This window comes from Furipterus horrens, unplaced genomic scaffold, assembly GCF_987537825.1.
Source record: "Furipterus horrens unplaced genomic scaffold, mFurHor1.1.pri manual_scaffold_15, whole genome shotgun sequence".
Taxonomy (NCBI): Eukaryota; Metazoa; Chordata; class Mammalia; order Chiroptera; family Furipteridae; genus Furipterus; species Furipterus horrens.
In genome coordinates, this window is record NW_028327185.1 from 7372100 (window position 1) to 7397598 (window position 25499).

General features: G+C 41.6%; 1 protein-coding gene across 1 annotated transcript; it reads left to right on the forward strand.

Moving 5' to 3' along the window:
- The first annotated feature begins 108 nt into the window (after window positions 1–108).
- On the forward strand, window positions 109–21881 carry LYPLAL1 (lysophospholipase like 1). The gene is made up of 5 exons (XM_090263216.1): window positions 109–223; window positions 5790–5889; window positions 15284–15453; window positions 20849–20964; window positions 21539–21881. Exons 1-5 carry the CDS (start codon window positions 130–132, stop codon window positions 21776–21778), a joined length of 720 nt encoding a protein of 239 aa, XP_090119342.1. The 5' UTR covers window positions 109–129; the 3' UTR covers window positions 21779–21881.
- The last annotated feature ends 3618 nt before the right edge of the window (window positions 21882–25499 follow it).

The following is a 25499-nucleotide window of genomic DNA, read 5'->3' on the forward strand; positions in this document are numbered from 1 at the left end:
GCGTGTCCCTCTGCGCATGCGCGTTTTAAGCGCGCGCCCCAACCCCTCGCGCGTGCCCGCGCGTACGTGCGCGTGCCCGCGGGGGCGGCGGAGGGGCGGGGCCTGCGAGACTCGGGCCGCGCTGCAGGCATGGCGGCTGTGTCGGGGCCCGTCCGCCTGCAGCGGTGCGTGGTGTCGCCGGCTGGAAGGCACAGCGCCTCTCTGATTTTCCTGCACGGCTCAGGTGGATAACAGTTTTACGTCCTTGTTTTCTGCGGCTTGGGAAACGCCCTCCCGGGCGTCGCCCCAGTGCTGCCCCCAGTGGAGGAGCCTCCGTGCCCCTAACCCCAGTAGGGCCCTGGGGGCTCGGACAGGGGGGCCGTCGTGGCCCCTCGCTTGCCCCGCGGCTGTGGACGCACCGGCAGCATGGTCACCTGTCCCCCGCCGCCCCCCTTGACCTTCCTTGTGTCTTGGGATCTCGGGCCCAGCGCCCTCGCTTCCGGCCCACGTGTCCCGCTCTGCATCCCCAACATTGTCTCGGTGCTACCCCTGGTGCCCCCCTTTCCTCTCCCCCAGGTTCAATCAGAGCAAGTTAGGAAGGTAAGTCCCCTACTAGAGACAAACAAGTTGCTTTCCAGGGTCAGCCGGTAGTGATCTGGGTGTTCAGCTGCGTCGGATTACTTACCATTTCTCTGCAGTCTCCCGCAGTGATGTAGGCAGTGGAGATTCACAGTTATTTCATTATTTTTATCATCTCTCCCCGCTCCTCCTTCCTTTCTCCCTCTCTCTCCCCCTCCTGTCACTAAGCACCCCGAGGTATAGCGCCGAGTCAAGTCCACCTGCCTTCGGTAACATGTGCTTAGTTCGGTACGGAGTTTCTGAAATTTACCTGTAATTTCCTATGTCTGTCATCCCCACTGGGTGTCGAGCTCCTCAGGCGTCAGGACCCTTGTTTTAATCTTTGCATCACCTAGTGCTTGGCCCAGAGTAAGTTCTTGGGAAGTGGGTGTTTTTGTTTTTGTTTTTTGAAATGAGATGCAGCCACACATGTCCCCAGGGGGCCGACGACTTACAGTTAAAAACAGAGACAGTGCAATCAGTTTGCGTCAGCAGTGGAGGGAGATCACACGACAGTGCGTGAGATACAACAAGGGGACTGCGAGGGGAAGCTGTGGTCAGGGTTCATTAAGGCCTTTGACGGGGCAAGGGGTCCCTGAGCTGAGACTTATGTAGGCTTCAAGAAGATGGTGATTGGGTAGTGGAGGGGCTGAGAGAGGTGCGGGGTGGAGACCTGGGGATGGGCAGGTGTGCGACGTTTTGTCATTGGAAATGAGTCCTGATAGCACGAGCGGCTTGTCCAAGGTTACGTGGCTATTACTTTTGAGTGGTGACGGAATTGGGACTTGAACCCAGCACTCTCTGGATCCAAAATCAGTGCTCTGGAGGGGTAAGGTTAAAGAAAAAAAAAAAAAAAAAAACTGTACTAGGGTGTATCGTTTTGGAAAGCTAAAAGGACCAACGGTGTCTAAAGGGAAAGTCCTAACTGATGAAGGTGAGGTGTCTTAGGGTAACTGCAAAGCTTTACACTAGGTGGCTATTTCGAACACTGTTCAGGGCTCCAGGGTATTCATTTGTAAGCACCCGGAAATTCCCCAGCACCACACTCCTTTTAACAAATAAAGTAATTATTTTACAATATCTTTGGGAAGTACTAGACTTCTTTTTTTCCTGGACCACTTTGTTTAAATTAACTATTCTTACTCTTGTTAGTGTCAAATTATGACATTTTAAAAACCTGTAACTGTATATCTCTGAAACTGAATTGTCCATTGTGTGTGTGTGTATATACATATATACACATATAGTTTTTTCTTTGTACTTTGAACAAAGAATTTATCCAGAGCTCTGCCAATTATGCCAGTATAATGCAATTTCTGTATACTTAGAGCTCCATTTTCATAAATAAAACTCTTATTAGGAGTATGACTTTACATTAGACTTGAATATATATGGTTATGTTATAGATGTTTGGCTTCTGGTTAATCCAAATATGGGCAAACCGATGTTAATAGTTTTACCATATTCTTGGAATGAGGTACTCGCTTTTTAAAGGGAGACTTTGTGACTGGATGGAGGGATATTATTTTGCAGCATTCAGCTTTGCTTTTCAAGACTGAAAAAGAGTGTTTAGAAACAGATTTAGGGTTTTATTTATTTATTTTCTTCTTTTTGCTTTTTTTTTTATCTTAAAAGCTGAGGATATGTATGGCAGCCAGGCAAGAACAAATACAGTGTAAGTTATATTTAGCCAACTCCATGTGAGCCTTTCCTGCTACTAAAATACCAAAGAAGTACCTTTTCTCAGGATGTTAAAAACAAATGATAGTTTAAGTAGCTTTGTTCAGCTTCCCAGATTAGATTAACTCATTCTCGTATGTATTTCCTTAGGACACTAGAGGTCAATGGTATTCATCATACTTGTAATTACCTGATTTAATGTCTGTATCCCACAGTAAGCTGTAAGGTTCACGGAGGCCCAAACTATGCATGTGCTGCTTTCTCCGCATACGGTCATGTTATGTCACTGACGCCCTGGGTTCTTGCCATCTCCCGGGATAGAGCTCACCAGAGCCTGATGCATTGGCTGGGAATTGAACCCTGGCCTCCCAGATAGCAGGGGAGAAGCCTGCCACTCAACCAGCCTGGGTTCTTGTGATCGCCCGGGAAAGAAATCAAAACAGATCACCAGAAACCAACAGAGAGAAAGAAGGTTTACTTGGAAGCCAGCACCGCAAAGGGGAAGGGAATGGGCTGCTGCTTGCATGAAGACTGGGGAGAATTTTAAAGAGGCTTATGTGGGAAAAGTGACGTGTAAGTACGCAGAGGCAAGGCTTCTTCATGTGTCCCATGTCTCATTAGCATGTTTTATCTCCACCCAGGGGTATAACTTTTTTAGCAGTTAAATGAAGTAAGGTTACCGAAAGGATAGTCTTTCTTGATAGTGTGTGTGGACAAAGGGAAAATACTTACGCCCCCCACCCCCATCAAAGTAAATCTTACAGGCAACCGTGTACTTCACTCTAGTCGCTGATTGGTTGTAACGAGAAGGGAAGGTCGTGGTTTGCTGCCCGCTGGGCCCAGGGAGGAGCCTGTCTATCTCAGCAAGTCTGGGGCAACCCGTGGACATTTGGTAGTCTTCCTCTTATTCGAACTATCAGCAGCATTCAGCTTTCTTGAAACACTCCTCATTCTTTCTGCCTCCATTTGCTTCTTCTGGTTTATTTTGCAGACTCATCCTCCTCTATCTGTCCATTAATGTTGAGATTCCCCAAGAGTTGGTCCTAGGATCTCTTCTCATCCTACGTTTTTCTCCCTGGGCTAAAGTCCATAGAAGCCCACAGTTTCTATTTTTACCTATACACAGGAAACACAAATCCGTGTCTCTATTTTAGGTCTCCGTGAGCTCAAGACATGTTTATCTAACAGCCTAGCAATCATTCATTCATTCATTCATCAATCCATTCATTCAAGAAATATCTGTTACATGGCCACTCTGTGCAAGGCGCTGTTCTAGGCTCTGGGCACACAGCAGCGAAGGAAGCGCACAAAAATCCTTGCTCTCCTGGAGTTTACATTCTAGTGGAGGAAACACTACATAGCAGGGGACAGTGAGTGCTATGAAGAAACGGAAAGAAAGCAGGATAAGGAGCAGCTGCTTCATGGGTTCCCTGTCACAGTGTAAAGTGTCAAGTACTGTGTCGGTCACCCAGCTGTCCCAGCCAAAACCTCACCATCACCATTGAAACCTTTCACCATTGACTCCCCCCCATAACTAATCTATTGAGTTTCTGTTCATTTTAGCTCCTAAATATCTCTAGTAGCTATTTCTGTACAGTCTGCTACTGTTACGTGGTTTAAGTGTCTGTCCCTGAGCGGTACCCCTCACTGATCTCCCACGTCTCTCTTTGTCCTTCAGTTCTGTCTTCACACAGTGTCCGGAGTCACCCTTAGGAGCAAGCCAGCCTTCCTGCCACCAAAATATCTCTGTAGCATCCCGGTGCTCTCAGGTTGTGTCCGGTTCCGACAGCTCCGCTAGCCTCATTTTTTCCCTTATAATCACAGTTTTATTATGGCGCAAGGATACAAATTAGAACCAGCCGAAAGAAGAGACACAGGGAAAAGCCTGGGAAGGTTCTAAGTCTGAATCTTCTGTCCTTAGTGACAAACGACCTCCCAGCAGGGAGGAACACAGTGCTCAAAAGGATGCCCTCACGAAGGGAATTCCACCTGACCTCTTGATGCGGTTTTTATTTTGGTTTTATGACACGGACATGATTGATTTGGGGTTGAGCTCAAGTCAGCAGCCTCCTCTTATTTCCTGGAGGTCCGACCGATACCATATGGTTCAAAGCCCCAACCTTCTAATCACATGGTTGGTCTTCCTGGCTGGCCAGCTCCCGCCCTGAGTCACCTCCTTGGGAGAAGCTGGCCTGTGGTTTGAGGCCCCGTCCATGAATGACAAAGACGCCAATCAGGAAACTGTAAGGGGTTTGGAGGTTACCTCTTAGGAACTGAGGACAGAGGCTGGCCGAACTCTTTATTGCAGTTGGTTTGGAAAGTGTGACCCCCCTCATCTTGCAGCCCCTACCCTTCCTTTCACTTTCTGCTCTTCGGTTCTTGGTGCCAGCCCGCCCCTTCCGATTTCGGGGCTCAGCGCTTGCCGTGCGCCGTCTCTGAGATGCCCTTCCCCTCTCTACGCCGCTCTCACCGTCCTGTAGATGGGAGGGCAAACCGTTGGCTGCCCGGGCATTCAGTGAACAGGGAACAGGGGGTAAAACACACAGAAGGAGCCTTGCCTTGCAGAGCTCACATTCCAGGGCGGTGGTCCCCGACCTCCTGGACTGGGTCACCCCTGAATACAATAGACGCTGGAGCATCGCGCGGCTCATCCTTGCAGCAGTTACGGCCGTCTTTCACGTACGTGCAGGTGAAGAACTGGCTGTTTCTCTCCCTACACGGTCCTCCGTGAGCGTGGGGACCCTTCCTGCCCCTCGCGGCCCATCACTGCCTCCCCAGCAGTGAGCACAGTCCCTGACACGTTCGTAGGTATTCGGTAGATATTCTGTGAATTAATTAAAAAATTAAAGCTGTTACCTTCAATTTTCCTCTTCAGGACCACATAAGATGGGCCTATATTTTCTTCCATTTTTTATGGAAATACACATTAATTCCGGGAGGAATTTTGGTGGGTTTTTGGCCTTGGGATGTATAATCATTATTTGAGGTCATGCAAACATGTTACCAAAATTATATTCTAATTTCTTAAGGTTAAAAATAAAAGCATGCTGAATGCCCCTTTTGAAGGATTATATTATTTTAATCAAGAAAATTGTTTCAGGTTGTTCCAACTACAGAAGTTTTTAGGCACTTTAGGAATTTACTATTTTTAAGAGTAAACATAAGAAATAAGTGTTTAAAATTACAAAAATACATAACTTTAATTTAGAAAAATTGACTTACCTCATTTATTTGTTCCTTTAAACAAATGAGGAAACATAACTCAAGCTGAAACAGGATCATTAAAGTGATCAATGGTGAAGTTAGGAGTATAATAACCAAAATTATTTCTACCTATTGATGCCTGATCAGTTCATATTGATAAATCAGTTTCTGTGCAGTTATTTTTAAGTATGGAGATTTCTTTTTATTTATTGTTCCATCATCTGTATAACATGAAAGTTACAGACTGCTTTTAAATACATTATATTGTCAAAATGTATTATCTTAATCCAGATTTTGTGATTCATCAGGTGATTCTGGACAAGGATTGAGAAGGTGGATCAAGCAGGTTTTAAATCAAGATTTAACGTTCCAGCACATAAAAGTTATTTACCCGACAGCTCCTCCCAGGTAAGTAGTAATTGATCTCAATGCTCAGGATAACTTTTTGACATAAAACATATATAAATAAATGTACCAGCTAGATGTTCTTTAAACCTGAATCTGTATTTAAAATATTTTAAGCTGGGGTACTTTTTACCCCAGACTCTTTTTATTTTTGCATTTACACTATTGGGCCAAGTTTCGCCAGGTGAGTAATTTACTTCCTCTTTGTAAAACATTCCCTGGAACTCTTCCCTTCACCTTTGTCGTACACATGGCTGCGGGACTTATTTCTCTGGCCCTGCAGATTGCTCACCTTGCAGACTCCCTATTTCCCTCATGCATCCCAAAAAGAAACTAATGGATTTAACGAGCATAATCTTTCTAATAATCTAGTTAAGCCAGAGTTCCAATCTTTGGAAAAGGGGTTTGTGGCGTTCTTTCAACACTTAAAAGGTTTTAGAAATAATGTTAATAAGCTTTTTGAATGAGTGAACCAGGATAGAAATATGGAATTGTCTAGTTAATAAATATTTTGATTATGCAACCTGTAGATGTATTTAGCAAAACGCCCAATCACGCGATTAGTATAGTTTTAAAGTCAAACTGCTTTCTATAATTATTAAGTTAGCATCTGCATAGTCTCTTTTATTCTGAACACATTCTTTAAAGTAGGGCTTACAAATTCTTTGTGTGTGTGTGTGTGTGTGTGTGAGTGTGTGAGAAAAGTAATGTGTGCTGAGCTATGCAGCCCAACCTGATATTCCATTATCTGTTCTTGATTTATTCATATAAACACAGTGTATGCTTATGCAAATGCTTTGCTTTATTTTTTTATTGCCTTAGTATTAAGGAGAAGTAGACAGATCTTTAAGGACCTTTTTATATGTGCTATTAAGATTTTACTTACCTCAGTTGATAGACTTGAAAGAGGGAGAAGAATAAAATGATACTTTTGTGGTAAGATTTGAGATTCAAAAAATTATTATTTTAATATAATTTTAGAGTGGTTTAGTAGTTTGATAGTATGGATAAAAGACCACAGGACCAATGGGTTATTTTTGTACTGTAAGTTGACTGTTTTGGAAAACGTCGGAAGAGCTTGTGATTGGCTATTGGTTTTTAGGGCAGTGATGTTGGGAAGGAGAAGGACACAGGCTGAATAGAAATGTAATTGTAGGATGACAGCGGAAGGTCACTGGCAATATGATTCTAGGAATTAATATTTTCCAGCTGAAGAATTGTATGTCCTCACCAGTGTGAAAGGAACGCTAGACCAGTGTGCCTCAAACGGGAGGCCAGAGAGACCTAGGAGAGCTCAGAATTCTCCGCACACTAAGCACAGGATTATTTGTGGGTGCTGTTGTGACTTAGGAGAATAAACCATTGAAGCATTTCACTGAACTAGTATTTCCTAGTAACTCTCTGATATTATATGTTTTCCCAGTCAGCAGCTCTTTGGACACGCTAACCAATGAAATGCAATATGAGCTATATAAGCAAATTTAAGTTTTCTTGACACCACATAAAAAAAGGAAAAAGAAACAGCTAAAATTAATTTGAATAATATAGTTTATTTAACCCATTAAATCCAAAATACTATAATTTCAACATGTACTCAATATAGACTTACTAAGTGATATTTTACATTCTTTTGTTCATTCCAGATCTTCCAAATCTGATGTGTATTTTACATGTACAGTACATGTGAATTTGTATGCTAATTATTAAATTCCAAGTTTAGTTCTTCAGTTGCACTAATACATTTTTTATTTCTCTGCAGCCGTATGTGGAAGTCCAGCACAGTCTGAAATCTTAGAGAGGAATTCCCATCACAGTATGTTGGGAGCTACTGTTCTAGATCATATTATTTTTACTTAAATTTCTCATGAGTAACAGTTCTTGAACTTGTAAGATTTATTTTTTAATGAAATGACTTAAATCATTCATTGTCAAGCAGAGATGATGGTCCTCAGGGACCATTTGGCCATGTTGGAAGACATTTTTAGTTGTCACAACTGGGAGGAAGGGGAGCATACAAGGCTCTGACCTCTAGTGGGTAGAGGCCAAGGATGCTGCTAAATATCCTGCACTTCACGGGACAGCCTCTACCAAAGATTGTCCAGCCCCAGATCTCAGCGGTGTCCAGCTTGAGAGACCCTGCTTTAAATGACACCTTTGTCCCACACATACAGTATTATTAGTGTCTTGTTTCTCCTTCAGGGAAAAAAAAAAAAACGTTGCAGTGTGGTGAGCTGTTTATGTTTTCAAAAAACAAATATCTGAGGTAATTAAAGTATGAACAGCATTATTGTCTTTGAATCAATACAAAGAGAAGTTGGATTGCACCTAAGAACAGGTCTTTATACACCAGGCTTCCTTTTATTTTTAGACTTAATTACTCTTAAGTCAGAAACATTAAAAAGAAAATCCCACTTCCCTCCAAAAGCCTTTCTAGTCTCAAATGCACTCTTGTGAGCATGGAGTTGTAAAGTTTTGCTTTCCTGTTTTCAGTGGTTCTAAAATTCCTAAAATGAAGACATAAAGACCTCACAATTCAGTATAATTTGTCATTTCCTATTCTGGAACTGAAGAGCTTTTCAAAATATTCAGAAAGAATGTATACGTGTTTTTACTGTAAATAGGATCTATATAGTGTCCTGTTACATTTCAGGTCTCTATCCTTGATCAGGCCCTATTGATAAAACAGTGAAATAAAACAAATAGTTAAGGATAATCGTGCCAGCTAGTTTGCTACTAATATACAAATTAAGTTCGTTTGTAAAATATGCTTATTGCTTTCAAATAGAAACACCAGAACATGGAACTGACCCGGCAAATTTATTTTATGTTACATGTTCAGCAAGCTGTACCTCCTGTGGCTCCGCGGTATTTCACTGGTCCTTGTGCAGACTGGAAACCACAGGTTATTGATCAGAGGCTGCCAATGGCTGCAAAACTTTTGACTTAGGATTTTCTAAATGTTGGGCGGGATCTTTTGAACAGCATAATAAGCGAGGCTTGTTTAATATTTAATCATATTAGAAAATGTATTTCAGCATTATTGTGAAATTATTTTTCTTTTAGGAGAATTGCAGACATTGCCAAGCTTGAATCCCAGATGTCTCACACTCTCAGTTAGAAACTGTGTAATATGTAATTGAAAATCATAAGATCAAAAATATTTTAATTGTTAAATATGAACCACATCTCTCTTGACTGAAGATTTTGTTGTCTCGGTTCATCTTACATCTCCCTGTTGTCAGAGAAAATGTTCTGTACAGTCTTTTGATGCTGCTGCTTATATTATGGTCTTGTCCATGGTCTCCTGTCCCATGTGCATTTTGGGTGTAGAACTCTATAAATGTCAGTAGTTGAAGGTGCTTATGCATTTGCTCAGATTTTATATTTGCTTAGTCATTCATTTTATCAGCTCTTCTATTCGGTCTCGAAGAATGAGAATTAAAATCTCCAGTTATGACTGTAGATTAGTCTGTTTCTTCCTTGAGTTCTGCCCATTTTCTCATTGGTCTTCCTCATTAACAGCTACTTTTATCTTATAAAATGGTCATTTTTATCTCTAGTAATACCTGGACATGTACTTTATTTAATAACGATACAGTACTTAGCTGCTTTCCTATGTTTACTCTTTATATAGCATATATGAAGATGAGCATTACTATGTATTTTTCCATCTTTTTACTTTTAACTTATCTACATATTTAAAATGGGATTCTTACAGACATACAACATACAACACACAACATACATTTGGGCTTTTAAAATTTTTTTAAACTAGTCTAACCAGTCCCTTTCTTTTAACTGATTTGTTTTGCCCATTTACATTTAATGTAAGTTGATATGTTTGAACTTGTCTACTACCTTTTTTTTTCTCTTTTTCTAGTTATCTATTCTTATTTTATTCCTGATCGCTTTAGGGATTACAAGATATATATGTATATCAAACATTTTACTTTGTTTGTTTGTTACCACTTTACACAAAATGTAGAAACCTTACAGCCATACAGGATCCTTTTCCTTCCCTTTTTATGTTATACTTGTCATATATATTTTATCTACAAACATTAAAAATGCAAACAAGGTTATGATTTTTGCTTTCAAGTCATACATAGTTGAAAGAATGTAAGAGGAGAACAACAGTCTATTATATTTACCCAGTTGTGGTCTATTACAGCATATCAGTATGTTTTGATTAAACTGTAAATTGCCTTTTTGGCTATAAGGTATTCCTTTACCTCAACCTTACTTAATAGATGTTTTTAATCAGCCTGGTTAGGGGCATATTAAGTAAAAGTCAGCAATGTAGCTTGCTGTGTTGATTTAAATGGAAAATATTGCTTCATTTTTTTTCATTATGTTAATTTGGACTATTTAACTGAAGTGCTCAATAAATGTTTTCATTTCTATGACATACTTTAATTGTATTTGTAATTAGAAGTCTTTTTGGTTTGGGTTTACTATTAGAATTTCCATTTAAAAAATAATAACAAGTTTTTAACAAGCCATTAATAATTCATATGATGATATATAGTTTCTCTTGGTGTTTTGAAAAATTCTAAAAGTAATAAGATTTGCATAGTGCTACTGCTTTTTGATTCGCTATTTTTTCACATGAAGCACCTGTTTGTATTTTCCAGAACAGGGTCAGACACTTGATTGAGGTGTAGTAAACAATGAATTCATCTTTAGTGTATCACATAAGATTTCTATCCGAAGCACAAGACTAGGGACCTATTTCCCCACACCAGTAGATCTGTACTACAAGTACACTTAACTGCTAAAGAGAGCTGTTTTGTAGAAATAGTTTTACTTGTTTGGTAAGCATTTTAAGTAGCATATTTAAATACCTATTAGTATGTAAAAACTTGTTTTCTTAGAAACATATTCTTTTTTGAAAGAGTAACAAAAAAGAAATTTTTACCTTTTCCTAGAAATCACAATATGGGTTTTTTAAAAGAATTAAAGTCTAAGTATGTAAATAAAAGTTTTAGATATTCTCATTTCAAGCTGACACAAATTATCCAAGTGACACAAATGATGGTTGGCATTCATGATTCAGCAAACGCTTGTTCTTGGCCCTGGGGGTAGGTATCCCTGTAGGAAAGAAAGTCCACACTTTCAGGGACCTCACACAGAAATGGAAAAAAAATTAAGGGTAGTAATTTCAAATAGTGATAAATTCTGTACAGTTAAGTAGGACAATGGGACAGGGAGACCATACTTGTGCATTACAGGAAGGCCACGTGCGGAAGTGACAGGAAGTGACATTGGAGCTGAGATGTCAGTGATCAGTGGGGGCCCTCCACAGAGGAATGTGGCAGTGTTCCAGCTGGACGGGTATCAGGTGCAGAGCCTCTGGGTCAGTCAGGTGGTTACCCTGTCGGGAGGAAAGCAGGGGGGGATGTGAGCACCGGGGAGCACTTGCAAACGAGGTCAAAGAGGGGAGACTGGGCCGGCGACATTATCTGAAAGGTTATGAGTGACCTTTGAGTTTATGACTTTCAGGGAACATAGATCAAAACAGAACTTGGCATCAGGCTGAATGTCAACTCTTGTTTTTTTTTTTAACCTTGACTATTTCATTTCAGCTTAATATTTGAGCAGGGTGCAATGGTTTGATTGATTGATTGATTTAGGAGCCACACAGATGTTCTTTGCCTAACATATTTATTTATTGTGTAATGTCTGAGCTCTTTTATACCCGCTAATAAAGTGATTTATTTGAGAAAGAAGGTAAATGAGTATAACATATGTACCAGTGTGTTAGCTGTTTGAAAAACAATCTTACTTTTATGCTTTATTTAAAGGTTATTCTACCATCTTAAGAGAATTATGCATTCTTAATTATGTTTTCATAACAAAAAAGTTCTAAATTATTTCTTGTGTCATTAAGTTTTTCCAATTATGTTTTTTGAACAAAATTTTGGTTTTCTTAGCTAACAGAACAAAAGGCAACTATGTTAGTACAACTGACGCAGCGATTTCACCTCACTGGAGCATCTATCTCTAATTGAGTGAGGCGCTGTCAGACGAAAAGTAAAATGAAGGTCGTTTTTTTCGATTAATGGCTGAGTTCCCAGAATGATTCATATCTTAGCCTATGATATCATCCTTATTTAAGTGCTTAGACAGACAAATAAACACTTAGAGAAAGAGCAGAATAAAGCGATGGGAAGTAGAAATAATTCAGGAGAGTCACCGTCGAATTCAGCTTTAAAGTGCGTGGTATGTTCCGTTTTCATTCAGAGGGTCACTGTGGTTTTGTGACAAATTGCACAGTCTGGGATTTCATTTGGTCTGACAGTGACAGTAATACTAGGCGGAAAGTACCTGCTTTCATATTCAGAGTACTTGAAGGAAGTTAATCCTGAGAAAGGGATTCTGGGAAGGGGAAGGCTTGCAATGCTGTCTTCTCTCCCCTTCTGATTCCAATCTATTTTCCTCCTGAGCAAAGCAGCTTCTGAGGTCGGAAGGCCGACGGGAATGAGGGCATTTAGCCTCCGCTGGAGTCCCCGTCAAGAGCCAGTGCAGGAGAACTTCATCCTGTGTGCCCCGTGGAGAACAGGGCAGGAGAGGCCCTCGCTGGGGGCTGGAATGGGCAGGTCCCGGGGAGCTCAGTCTGCGAGCCTCCCCGCCCCTCGTATCTGTGTCATCAAACGCAAATTCCCAGATAATCATGCATGTTAGTTAAAATCCCACAAGGATTTTTAAGGACAATTATTTGACATTACTCTACAATTCACTAAATATTTGATAATTTCTTAGATAAGTAAAGAAGAATGGGTACCTGAGAATAGGCAGGATGAGGCCGAAGAAGATCCTGGTGGTGACGATGGCAGGGAGAGGGGATCTGCGGTACCCAACGTGGGACACACTTTACAGCCACTGTAATACCACCAGTGCGACCCTAACACAGTGTAGGTAGGCAGGGCAGTGGAGTGACCAAAATACAGCCTTCTCGTGTTCTTCACTGAATCACAAAACACAAGAAGTGAGCTCGTGACTATTTTCTTGATTTTCCCAAGGACAGTATAGAACTAGATGCATTGGAGAGAAGTCTATTAATTATACACATGAAGGAATACCCCCCAAAAACCGGAATTATCTTCTGGAGAGCGGGCCCCTTGTAGGACAGGCTTCCCCCGCTAGGTGAGTGTGCTAGGAACCCATCTCCATCAGTGCACCAGCTGGCGTTGTTGTGAGAGGCTGCGTTCAACTTCCGTTAAATGTTTTGAAGACTTGGAACGCGTTTGGCCATGTCATGGTGGGTGATTTCCAAGCACACCTGCCCACACTGCTGAGTGTTCAGCATCAATTGGTATTAGTGCTGTGGGCGAAAGGGTATTCTTGCTCTTGCTCTTATTGAAAGATTCATTTTTATAGCTTTTAGGGGAGTGACTTTAAAACATCTTTTAAGATGAAAATTATACATTTCAACCCAGCAGTCCTTTTTATGGACTCTTTCATAGGCATAAAAATTCCAGTATGTACTAACACATACAAATATGTTTAATGTAGCATTCTCAGGGGCTGAAACCTGAGGGCCAAGTCAATGCCCATTAGTAGGCTGACTGAACTTGGACCCTCTTTATCATAAGGTGTTAACTAGCCATTTCAGAGGATGGGCTAGAAGTCTATCCGATGGAAGGATTTCCACGTAGTATCATTAAAAGAGAAAAGGTGCATGTGAAAGCAAATAGGCTATTTTAATTTTTGAAAAGCAATAGTGCTCTAAAAAATATCCTGTAAAGATGCATGTTTTAATGTGTGTACAAGAAAAACATTCAAGGATATACTTTAGATCATAAAATGGTTTAGTGTGAAGGGTAAGGATTGAGGGGGGGGGAGCGGTGCAAAAAATAAATAAAATTTATATGAAAAACATCAAAACAACACACACATAAAATATGTGTCTTCATAAACTGGGAGAAATGTCAGGTTTTTATGCACTGCCTTATAGGGAAATTCGAGATACACAATCAATTTTCAGAAAGCCTGTTGCAAAGTAATGTTTATAACATGGTCTGTTTTAGTAAATAAACAGAAGATCCTGGGTAGATGTGCTCTTGTTTCCAGATTTCTTTCAGTTTATCTGAGACACTTTGCAAGTACCTTCCCCTGGGCTTCCCGGCTGCTCACCTGGATGCCCGTGCGCTTTGGAGGCGTCTGGTCAGCACAGAGGCAACGGCGTAGCTCCCCTTCAGTCCCACCCGGTGGTCCCGAAAGTTGCCTGCTTCCCAGGGCCGATCTGCACAGACTGGGGGTCCTTTGGTTGGGCAGAGCGGATAAGAGAATCGACTATTTCCAGCTCCGCGGGTTCGCTGAGCCCGCCTGGAGTTTCCACTGTCAGGTCTCACCTGGAGCCTTCCGGCCCTCCGGCCTTCATTCCAGGGCTGAGGATACAGCTAACTCCAAAGCGGGGCCCCGTCGCAGACGAAGGAGGAGTTCTGCATCTGTGGTCGTCAACGGTGTACATTTCTTTCAAATCGTCACGGGTCCCTTTGGCACTTCAGCAGAGCATTCCGGAGTAAGACTATGCAGCGAATGGGTTAAGATCCACTCATACCATAACCATCCCGCCTTTACATAAATGTAAAGCGCCTTATATGGTTAACCCTGTTCAACAAGACACCCAGTTCAGATCATCTTATCCCATAAAACGTCTTACAAAGCACCCCATTTGAGACCTCATTGATGCAAGCAGTATAGGATATCGGTACCAGTGCTTCTAAGACCGTTTGTATCCCATTAGACTTTTCATTACAAGGTTCCTGAGTAGCTAAAAGTAGTTCCAAGTCCTCATTTAAAAAAACAAAACAAAACAGTGAACCAATTCCATTCTAAGGATGCTCTATCTGAATATGGTCAAGAAAGCCCTTGAGTTATTAACTCACCTTTCATACTTGAGTGCTACAAATTAACTAACTTTTAAAAGCACATTGGCGAACTGTTCTTTCACTTTTGAGGTAGTGAGTTTTTGCGTGGACAAATATTCAGTTAGCTGTGAATACTAAAATAATTGATTCTTACATTAAGGGAAAAGAATTAAAGCAGAAAATTTTAGAAAATAGACATGATTAATCAGTCATTTTTTAAAAAGCAGAAAAATACATACATACTATATACTTAGGTAGATAAAATTCCATTTTTATGAGGGTTTTCTGGAGAATTTATGAATCAAACGATGGAGAGGAGAAAGCTGTACTGGCATCAGTCATGGTTAATGGAATCAGCACACACACACAGAGGTGAGTTAATGCCGTGCGTGGGGATGCTTTTAACATGCATTTTTTTATTCACAAAGCTTGGAGGAAGTGGCAATTGTTTATTCAAAATGCTGATGTTTTAGAAATTAAAACACCTATTTTAATAATATTCTCTTTTTCTTCTTTTGCAACAGACCGTATACTCCTATGAAAGGGGGAATCTCCAATGTATGGTTTGACAGATTTAAAATATCTAATGACTGCCCAGAGCATCTTGAGTCGATCGATGTCATGTGTCAAGTGCTTACCGATTTGATTGACGATGAAGTAAAAAGTGGCATCAAGAAGAACAGGATATTAGTAGGTAAGACCTTTAAATATTGTAATTTAAACCTTTAACTCAACATGTTGAACTTTACTTGGAATGTTGGTTAGAAGCTCTTGTATATGACTTGACCTGTTCATAGTTTCAAATAAACTTTACATGCTAAGGGTTTCAAAATATTAGAATTATAAACAATAGCTCATGAAATTTAATTCACTTTCATTTTAAGAATAACAATTTGAGAACCCCGTGTTTCATTTTCAATTAAGAGATTATTCATTTCAGCTTTTAAAACAATGTATTTTCATTAGCCTACGGTTTGCCAATATGTTTAAACTACTATTGCCATGATTAAGTACACCGTCAAAATATAACATTGGATTTATGAACAGTAAACTCTTCGAAGTTAATATCACAGGAATAATGTCCTTATAACCTTTCGTTAAATGACTTCAGCAATCTGTTTCCGAGGGCATGTAATGTGCCTTCATGTAAGCTTTTTATTCTGCTTAATACCCGTTTTTCTGTTGTCCTCAAAGACATGAACTATAATATCTCTATTTCTGTAATACATACAAAATAAGATTGGATATTTAGAATGTGTATGGTACAAAACATATTTATTTTGGTGAAGGAATTTCATTTTCAAATATAACTTAATTTTTAATGAGTTGTATTAATAATGAAATTATAAATCAAATTAAGAATTCCCTCTCTACATGAAGAATATCAGACATAAGAAATTTATTTATTTAACTGTATACATTTATCCCTAACATGATTCTACAGAGGACATGCATGATAAAAGGGGAAGAACAGGCATAAAATAGTGACTTTTAAATGACTTTCTCAATGTTGGCAGTATAGTTAAAAAGAAAACGTGGGTTCAAGTCCTGTATTCTGAGAGGGTTATTAATATTACATCATCCTGTCTTCTGGCTTGGTTAACGTGGTGAGAATGCCCAGTGCACAGAATGTCAGAAATGTCTTAGTACAGTCTGCCTCTCTGATAGTGTCTGTATTGAAACTCTTCCTCTTCTTCTGATATGTTTCTGTATAATGTGAACAATTAAAGTAGAAAAGGTATATATCATTTTTCTTGACTGTACTGTTATGCTTAGAAAGTAATATGGTAGTAATATGACTAAAATAGTTGACATTTACATGACATTTGACAGGTTTTAAATTGTCATTAAATATCATGTTTCATATTTAGATAGTATTTAAGTTATACAAGTTGTTTTCATATACATTATCTCTCTTTAGCCTTGCTATAGGTAAAATGGGAGCTTATTCTTATTTCAGTTTTGATGAAACTAAAAATCAAAGAGATTGCTGGCTAATGTAAAATAGAGTTGGGACTAGAACCCAGATCCATTGACTCAGTCAACAACTTTGTAAAGAATGAGGTTCCCTTTATGGCCACTAGGTGGTGATAATTTGTTGTTAAGAGATAATCGATATAATTTAGGTTTAACTTTGATCTGTAATGTATACAACCTGACAAATAATATGACTGGATTATACGGATTTTGATAATATGAGCATATTATCAGAATTTGGAAGCAGGGAGAAGCAAGTGCTTCTGGTGTTATATCTGAGTAATTTACATGGATGCTTTAACTACCCATCGTGAGAAAAATGGTTGAAGAAATTAGTCTGTTAAATATGAATGAATATAATGTAACCATTAAATACTGTACACACCCTACACATAGAAGGCATTTAGTAAGTATGTATTCAGTGAATACAGATATAATTATGGAGTTTCGTGATATTTTGAAAGACTTTCAAGTCAGTATTACATAAAAAAGTAATTTTTAAAAACATCACAATTATATGTTAGTGAGATTTCAGATGACTCCTTTTATTTACTTCTGTTTGTATAGTGGAAACACTTTACGTGATGGGTATATACTCATGTTAATCTTTTTAAAGATTAAAGTAAAGAGATAGATGGAATCACCAGCATGAAGCCTGCCACCAGAATTTCTGGGGTCCCTTGTCCTGACCTTATGCAGGTTTCTTCTGCAGCTCTTCCCTGGAGCGAAAACTTAAAAACGATAGCATTCGACTTCCTTTCTAATTTATATATGTCTTCATTAAACAGCTTATGTTTCTGCAACAGTTATCAGAACTTCAAAGCAGTGGAACTGCTCTTCTAACAGCTTTGCATAGAAGATGATAAATTTTTCATTTATCCTGTCATTTTTATGTGAGAAAAATATTCAAATAGATACACATTCCCAGATCTTTGGAGACTTTATCACAGTTCACTCTGAAGGATAATTATGTAAATTAAATGGAAGAGCTGTTGAAATTTGGAGAGCAGATTTTATTACATTTTAGAAATCCTGTTCAAATGATAGTAAACTTGAATTGTAAGTATTTTTCCTCTGGATTTTGTTTCAGATAGATCAACTTATTTCTTTTTCCCAGTATAGTTTTTTATATAGTGTTTCTATTTTATTTTATTTAAGGAGTGCATAAAAGCTAGGTTTATTATTTTTTAACATGTTTTATTCAGCTCGTTAATCTTAAATGTATGTTGAAATGTTAACTCTTGACATTTTAATACCTTGCCAGCAACTATAAATATACATTATAACCATAACCTACAATGAGTTTACTATTTGGTATTTACTTATTGGACAGTATATTTTATATTGCATTTTAGACATGTAGATGGAAATTGAATTCAAATAACTAGCCCTTTGTGTTAAATTTTTTTCTATTCGCAAAAATAGACACACAGTCCCTTTCCGTAGTTGAGCCTCATGCTAAAGGTGCTTGTGCTGTCAGAGATGGCGGGTGAGGAATGGCAGGTTACCTCCCGAGAGTGGGAGTGGGTACGTTACATTAAGTTTGTAAGTAACAAGATTTCAGCAAGTCCATTTCTCTGCCTTGTAAATTACGAGAATTGAAGATGAAGTTAACTGCTTGCAGGATGCATTTGTGTTTGTTCACAATGATATTTCCTGTGTGAGAAAATGTTTTCTTTCTTCCTTTGTTGTTCTTGTTAGGCTGATGATATACATTTGTCTCCCTGCAGAAATATCCTTATGGAACATTTGTCCATTTAGTCACTAAATGTTTCTTAAGCACCTACTGTGTGCCAGGCACTGTTCTAAGCATATGGAGGGAACATCAGTGAACAAAACAGACAGAAATTCCTGCTCACATGCACCTCTAGTCTGGTAAATGTTGTCTTTATGTCCTGAACTTTATAAAAGAGTCAGTCGCAGGGGGCTGTGTGCAAAATGTCTGATTCTGAGTCGCATGTTTAATGAAGACCTACCTGATAAATTGCACCCAGGAATGCAGTATAAGGAAAGCTCCCGGTACGATCTAGTATGATTCCTTCTGTTACATTAGGTTGCCTTGCTATAGGGAAGCAGTCCAATGTCCAGATGCACCCCTAACGATGCTACTCCAGATTGTTGTCTGGGCCTCTTTACCTTTCCCCAACCCCAGCTCTCCTTCCATCAGATTACCCCTTATTTTAGAGATGTAATTTTATCATTAGCAGCATCCGTGATTATAAGTAACCTTGAATCCATTTTGTCAGTAAATGGTGAAAAGAGAGGAGATCGGAGGAGATGAAGGAAGTTGAAGTGAGCATTTGCTCAGATTGATTCTGTGAACTTTAAGGAAGGCTAAAAGTCTATTCTGAGAGATACAGGGTCTTATTCCCAAACTGAGAGTAGACTTCTGTATTAGTAATAACTGAAAATTTTCAAGTCCTTGCTGTTTTAACTCTTACAAATGATTATTAAGCATTAAAGAAAAGGTTTTAAAATTTGATGGAAACCCTAGAGATCTTCTTGTTCATCTATGTAATTTTACTGGAAATGAAATAGTCTTGTCTACAGTAAGCTCTTCATATTCTAATGGGGCACATCAAAGATTTATTAATGCAGATTCATAGGTAATGATGTCTGTGGCTTTTAACCTTGTTGGGAATCTGATGCGCATATGCAAAGTTTACATACAATTTTAAGATACTTATGCTCCCTACTCCCCCACCAAGCTTATTTGTGAACCCCTAATTAGATGTATCTGCATCTGGGACTGGTTTGGGGGTTATTTTGAAAGAGCCTTTAAAGCTGTCCTCATCCATGGTGAGCTGCTACTACTGGTAAGACCCTACTATTTCCTTCTGATACGCTGAAAACCACAGATGTAATATTTATCATATACTGTAATTATTCACGTATTATGCCCTTTTTTAAAATCTAAACTTCCCAAGGCTGGTAATCTTTACTCATACATTTGTATCTTGAGTCCAAAATAACATTACTAGCCTGCCCCAGTTAAAGTAGTTCTATTTTAATAAATATCAGCAGACAGTAGAGAGTACATTACTCTGTTGCAACCAATCTGGATTTCAGTTGAAATTAGGGGTACAGCCTTAAGCAGGTCATCTAATCTCCTGGGGCTTAAGTTCCCTTCAGCTGTAAAGGAGTTTGTAGTAAATTCAAATTTATGGTCTTTTAAGAGCTCAGCTTTATACTTTGTTAATTGAAATAAAGCAAGAGGCTGGAAATTAAAAGTTCAGAATTCTACGGCGAAGTCTATTTTCATATTTCCACAAGTGTGCAACTATGTGATTTACTTCCTGTATTTCTCATGGACTGTAAATGAGACACCTTTTAACCGCCTCAGGATACGGAATGTTACACTGAGTGCCTAACCTGGCGATGGGCCTCCCTCCCTGCTGTGTCCCACGTGCTGGGGTGTCTCTGCCTGCCCCGGAGCACAGGGGTCCCTGTGTATTAACCTGCATATCTTCAGGGCTTAGCACAGTGCTTGGCACATAAAATGAGTCAATGAATTAATTGTTTTTTTTTTTAGTTTTTTAGAAGTTCAGATAAGTATATATGCTTTAATTCCACCATCACAAGTCAGTTTCCAAAATAATATTATAATCCAAAAAAATGTTTTAACTGTCTCCCCAAATGTTTGAGGATCTTTCCTAATTCAGAGCATCTATGAGGTGGCAGGCACTAGAAGTATAGCTCCTCATGGAGCTTATGACTTGGGGGCAAAAAGACATGTTATTAATTCTCGTTGCAGTGCGAGGACTCCTAAGTATAAAAATATAAGTGAACATTAGAAATTAAATAACACACACTGTGATTCATTTTGAATAATGATCAATTTTTTTTCTTGATGAACTTGATTGCTTTGTTCAGTTCCAGCTCCTTCTGTGACAAATGTCTTTACCAGTAATGATATAGATGGGACAGTGTCATTTACGCACAGCTGGTCTTTGTCCATGAGATCTAAAGGAGACGGAGTTAACACTGCATCGCTTTAAAGGTCTTCAGATATTTTAAAAAATATTTATGGAAGACTGGCATAGATATATTGTTCTGAATTACTATTGTGTGTATTCCGCTCCTTCTGAGAAGTGGATTTCTGCTTCTTCTAGGAGGATTTTCTATGGGAGGGTGCATGGCCATGCATTTAGCGTACAGAAATCATTGCGATGTGGCGGGAGTCTTCGCGCTTTCTAGTTTTCTGAATAAAACATCTGCGGTTTACCAGGTAAGTTCAAGCTTTAAAAAAAAAAAAAAAACATGAAATATTCACACACTGAAACTAAAACAAAGTTGATAAGTAAGAGCCAGTAACGGCTGAATTAGGCACGTGGTTTATTCCAGCTTGTCATTAACACTGAGGACGTGTCCTGTACGAAGATACCGTTAAGCAGGGTGTCAGAGGTTAAGGACAGGCACAGGAGTGCGCGGTGCACGTGTGGCCGTTGTATGTATTCTGCGCAGAAGCGATGAGGGCCGTGTCAGGAGCAGAGGCAGCTGCAGGGCCGACAGCTGTCCCCCCCGCCAGGCTGTCGCCTGGGAGCGTGACCCATGGCAGCTTCGCAGCTTCCCTGCCAGCGGGGGCACAGCAGGTGCAGCTCGGTGCCCGCCCCACCCCCAATACCCCTCTGGGTGCGGGGTTTGTCTTCCCGAGTGACCGAGTCCCGCGTGGAGGCGGCGCGGCCCGCACAGGGGGCCCAGGGGCCGACCAGCGGGTCCCGGGTCGGCGCCTCCCTCTTCTTTCCCTTCAGACGTGGCAGCGTTGGTGAAATCAGCTGGAATCTGCGTGTCCCCTTCCCCAGGCGCTGCAGACGCGGGACCGCGCGCTCCCCGAGCTCTTCCAGTGCCACGGGACGGCCGACGCGCTCGTGCCGCACGCCTGGGGCGCAGAGACCAGCTCCGCGTGCCGGGCCCGGGGCGTGGGCGCCCACTTCCACAGCTTCCCCGGCCTCGGCCACGAGCTCTGCCCCGAGGAGCTGCGCAGGCTGCGCTCCTGGGTCCTCGCCAAGCTGCCCGGAGAGGCCGGAGAGACGCGCGAGTGAGTCGGGATCGAGCGATGCTCCGCCCCGGGGACGCCTCTGTGCAAAGGGACGTCCTGCCAAGTCATCCTTTGCTCCCTGACGATTAAAACATTGAGGAATATCAGCAGTTTACTGCCTTGTTGTAATTCTTAGCACCTCGGACAGGAGCAGCGTGTCACTAAGGTCGGCATTAACTGCGCCCGCTCCCCGGGCTCCCCAGGCTCCCGGCTCCGTCTCCACGTGGGCTGCGCGCGGGCCCCCCTGTGCCGCACACGCTGGCCTCGCGCAGGGAGCTGGGCCTGTGCAGGGCTCCCCCCGCTGTTCCTCCTCCGTCCGCGGCCGCGGCCCTGAGCTGCCAGGTCCAACATCTGGAAACAGGTGGGTCCAGCTTCGTAGCTGCTCCGGGTCGAAGAATAAATCTGGTCCCTGTGACTCCATCTTGGTCGTAAGCAGGAGCCGCTTCATTTTATTTAAAGTTATAAGCTTTACATTTATACGCGGGGGAGTGGAGGGGGGAGGAAAAGAGAAACTGGGAATTTAACTAATACAAATCAGTTTGTGCAGTGTTTTAATTATCTTAAGCTTTTAATGACCTTCAAACTTCTTGACATTTTAAATGCATTGGATTGAGTATACATGGACCACTCATGTTTAAAATCCTTATGGCTACAGTTTGGCCTGAGAGTAACATACATACATGTCATAGATAAGGGTGTCAGGCCTATCAGTGTTGAGTGCATGCATAGCAAATACAGTACAAGGGGAAGGAATCCATATATATATATATTTTTTAATGAATATTTGTCCTGCTACTTATTGATCATATACTCGGGGATAAATCTCAATCCCTGATACAGGGTACTCGGGTGAAATTCCTGTGTGAGGATTAAGTTTGATAGCATATGTAAAGCTTTTACTAAAATGTAAAGTTAAATAAATTTAAGGTATTACTAGTATAGTTTTGCCCGAGATAGAGGGGTGTGTGCATGTAATAGTTACAAATATTTCTCTACAAGCTACTCTGTGTATAGGATACAGATCTAAATATTTTATACAGATAAACTCCCATCCAACTCTGGTCCTCCACCCACTGGGCTGATAGATAGTGTTCAGTCCCATTCATCATGAGCTCCCTACCTCTTTCCAAATCATGCACAACCTGGTCCCCCTTGCACAAGACAGTGTATTCAGGGGAGGCCCTCCCGCGTCTAGTTCTCACTCACTCATCTTAAGACACCTGTTGTCCATATGTGTATGATCTCTTTACGCCTGAAAAATCCTTGCTAAGGCTGGGAAGACCAGGTTTAAGGTTTGATCCTCCCAGGAGACCACTCGGCCGTTGTCCTCATGTTCCATCCCAAACCCGCTTGTTGCTTTGCCCACAGAAACGTGTCTTTCCTAAAGCAAGGGAGCTGGAATAGCCTCGGTGCTCTCTTCCATGGGAGAGGGAAAATGGCAGCAAGGGGAGAGCATCAGTGAATACATTCTGTGTTGTGGAGACTGGAACTTTGCAAGAGGGGAGAGAGTGAGTGGAGGAGACTTTAAAAAAAAACTCTATATTCTGTTTGAATTTTTATAATGAGCTTGATTACTTTTGTAATCTTTGAAGTAAAACATTTACTGATAGCATTTTTTTTCCTCCACTAAAGACTTACTAAGAAATATTATCTGTGGTAAGGAAACTAAATGTATTCTTTTAGAAGTTGAGTATTTCAATTGACGCATTAAAGAAGGAACGGAGAACAAATGTGGGTCAGACTGGCAGTTGGGCCGCTGAGAATTTACAGTCCTTTGGTTTGCAAAAGAAAATATCCAGATAGCATTTAGCCAGCGTGTGTTTAAACAAAATGTCTTTATCATGTAAAAGGGATTTCTTGATCTATGATAAGAGAACAGATTTACCAAAACCGTATAAACATTTCAAGAAAATATCAAAAGCATGCAAACATTTCAAGAGAACTCAGATATGATACACAGAGACAGCTGGTTTAGCAGGCCTGAGCGCCGAGGGATTCTAATGCATGAAGAGCCAGAACTATGTTTGCAGAGAGCTAATGTGCTGGGTGTGCAGACGTGGAGACGCTTCTGAAGAAGGGGGTAGCGAGAAGGGGGGAAAGAAGGGGAAGGGGCTAGTCAGGGAACTAATGTCAATGACCCACGGACATGGACCACGGGACCGGGATTGACTGTGGGAGAGGCGGGAGGTGGGCGGGGCAGGGGAGAGCAATGGGGGAAAGAGGGGATGACTGTAATAGAACAATTAAAAATATATTAAAAATTATTAAAAAGAAAGGGGGTAGCCTTAGCATGCTCCTGCGCTGGGGGGAGACGCAGACCCTGCGCGTGTTGTCTCTGTCACACTTGCTAAACCCGGCTGTGTGGCTGCAACCGGATCAGCTCAGTGTGAACAGGACTCCAGGCCCGGGAAAGACACCCCTGCCGCCCTGGCCTCTGCTGTGCCCCCAGGGTCCTGGCCACCTCCCGTGAGGAACCGCTGTCCCCCTCCTGTTTCCGCGCCAGCCTCCCCACTGGCCCGAGGCAGGCATCCAAGCAGGCTGTGTGAGCGCAACCAGGCTTCCCCTCGGTCTGCAGGGACGCAGGGCAGCGTGCTGCCCCCTCCACACCAGCCGTGGGCTGGTGCGGACCTGACGGGCATCATTGGTCACTTTAGCCACAGAGGGGCGCAGACTCTTATCACCCTTCCGAAGTGGGCGATTCCCATGGTGGGGATCCCTAGAAAGCTACCCCAGAGTACCCAGGGTAGCCTCCTTCTGGAGGGATCTCCACAGACATTTGAGAGCCATGTGATCTGCTTGTACTTTTCCAGAAACACGTGGAAGCCTCTTTGGAAAGATGGAAGCCCCTGTGTTTTCCAGGGGGACGGGCTAACACCCATGTGACGATTGTTAGGCCTCTCAAATGGGGCACAGGTGACGCTGCTGCACTGCGGCCCCCCTTGCCGGCCAATGATACACCCCAGTTCCCCGGTTCAGAGTAACAGTGGAGTCCCGTCCTTGCTTCTGCAGAGGAAGCCCAGGGAAGGCGCCCCCACCCGTGTCCTTTGTCCACACCAACATCAGGTGGCACCTGTCCTCACCACAGGAGTGAGTGGCAGTCATGGGAGGTGCAGGGCGCTGTCTTGGGGGGAGGGTTGATAGCTATGTTTTGTTTGCATGAGGAGGGGGTTTGTACAGGGGCTGCAGCCATCCTTTGCTGTTCCCACAGACTTCTGGGTAAGGTGAAGGAGAATGGCAATCACCCTGACCGGCGTGGCTGAGCATCATCTTGCAAAGCAAAAGGTCGCTGGTTCGAGTCCCAGTCAGTCTCTGGTGCCAGCGGCAACCAATCGATGTTTCTCTCCCTCTCTTACTCCCCCGCTTCTCCTCTCTCTAAAAGTAAATAACCTCTTTAAAAGAAAAAAAAAATGGCAATCAAATTTTGAGTCCTCTGTGAGGGGATGGCAGGGCTGGCAGGCAGGTGACTTTGGGTGCTCGTGACAGTTTGGGGAGACCACAGGGGGGTGTTTCCCACTTTGAGGACGGCTCCAGGGATAGTCCTGAAAGACTGTTCATCAGGGTCTCTCTCTCTCCATAAGCTCCTGGAGTCTAAGGGGTCCTCAGTTTCCATAATTGTTCCTTTCCTCCACTTACAGGTAATTTATGTCCTATTCTAGTAGGTATAACTTCACCTTTTTCCAGTTGTCCCTTACGCGCACCTGTTCATCCAGAAGGGGTGGGTACAG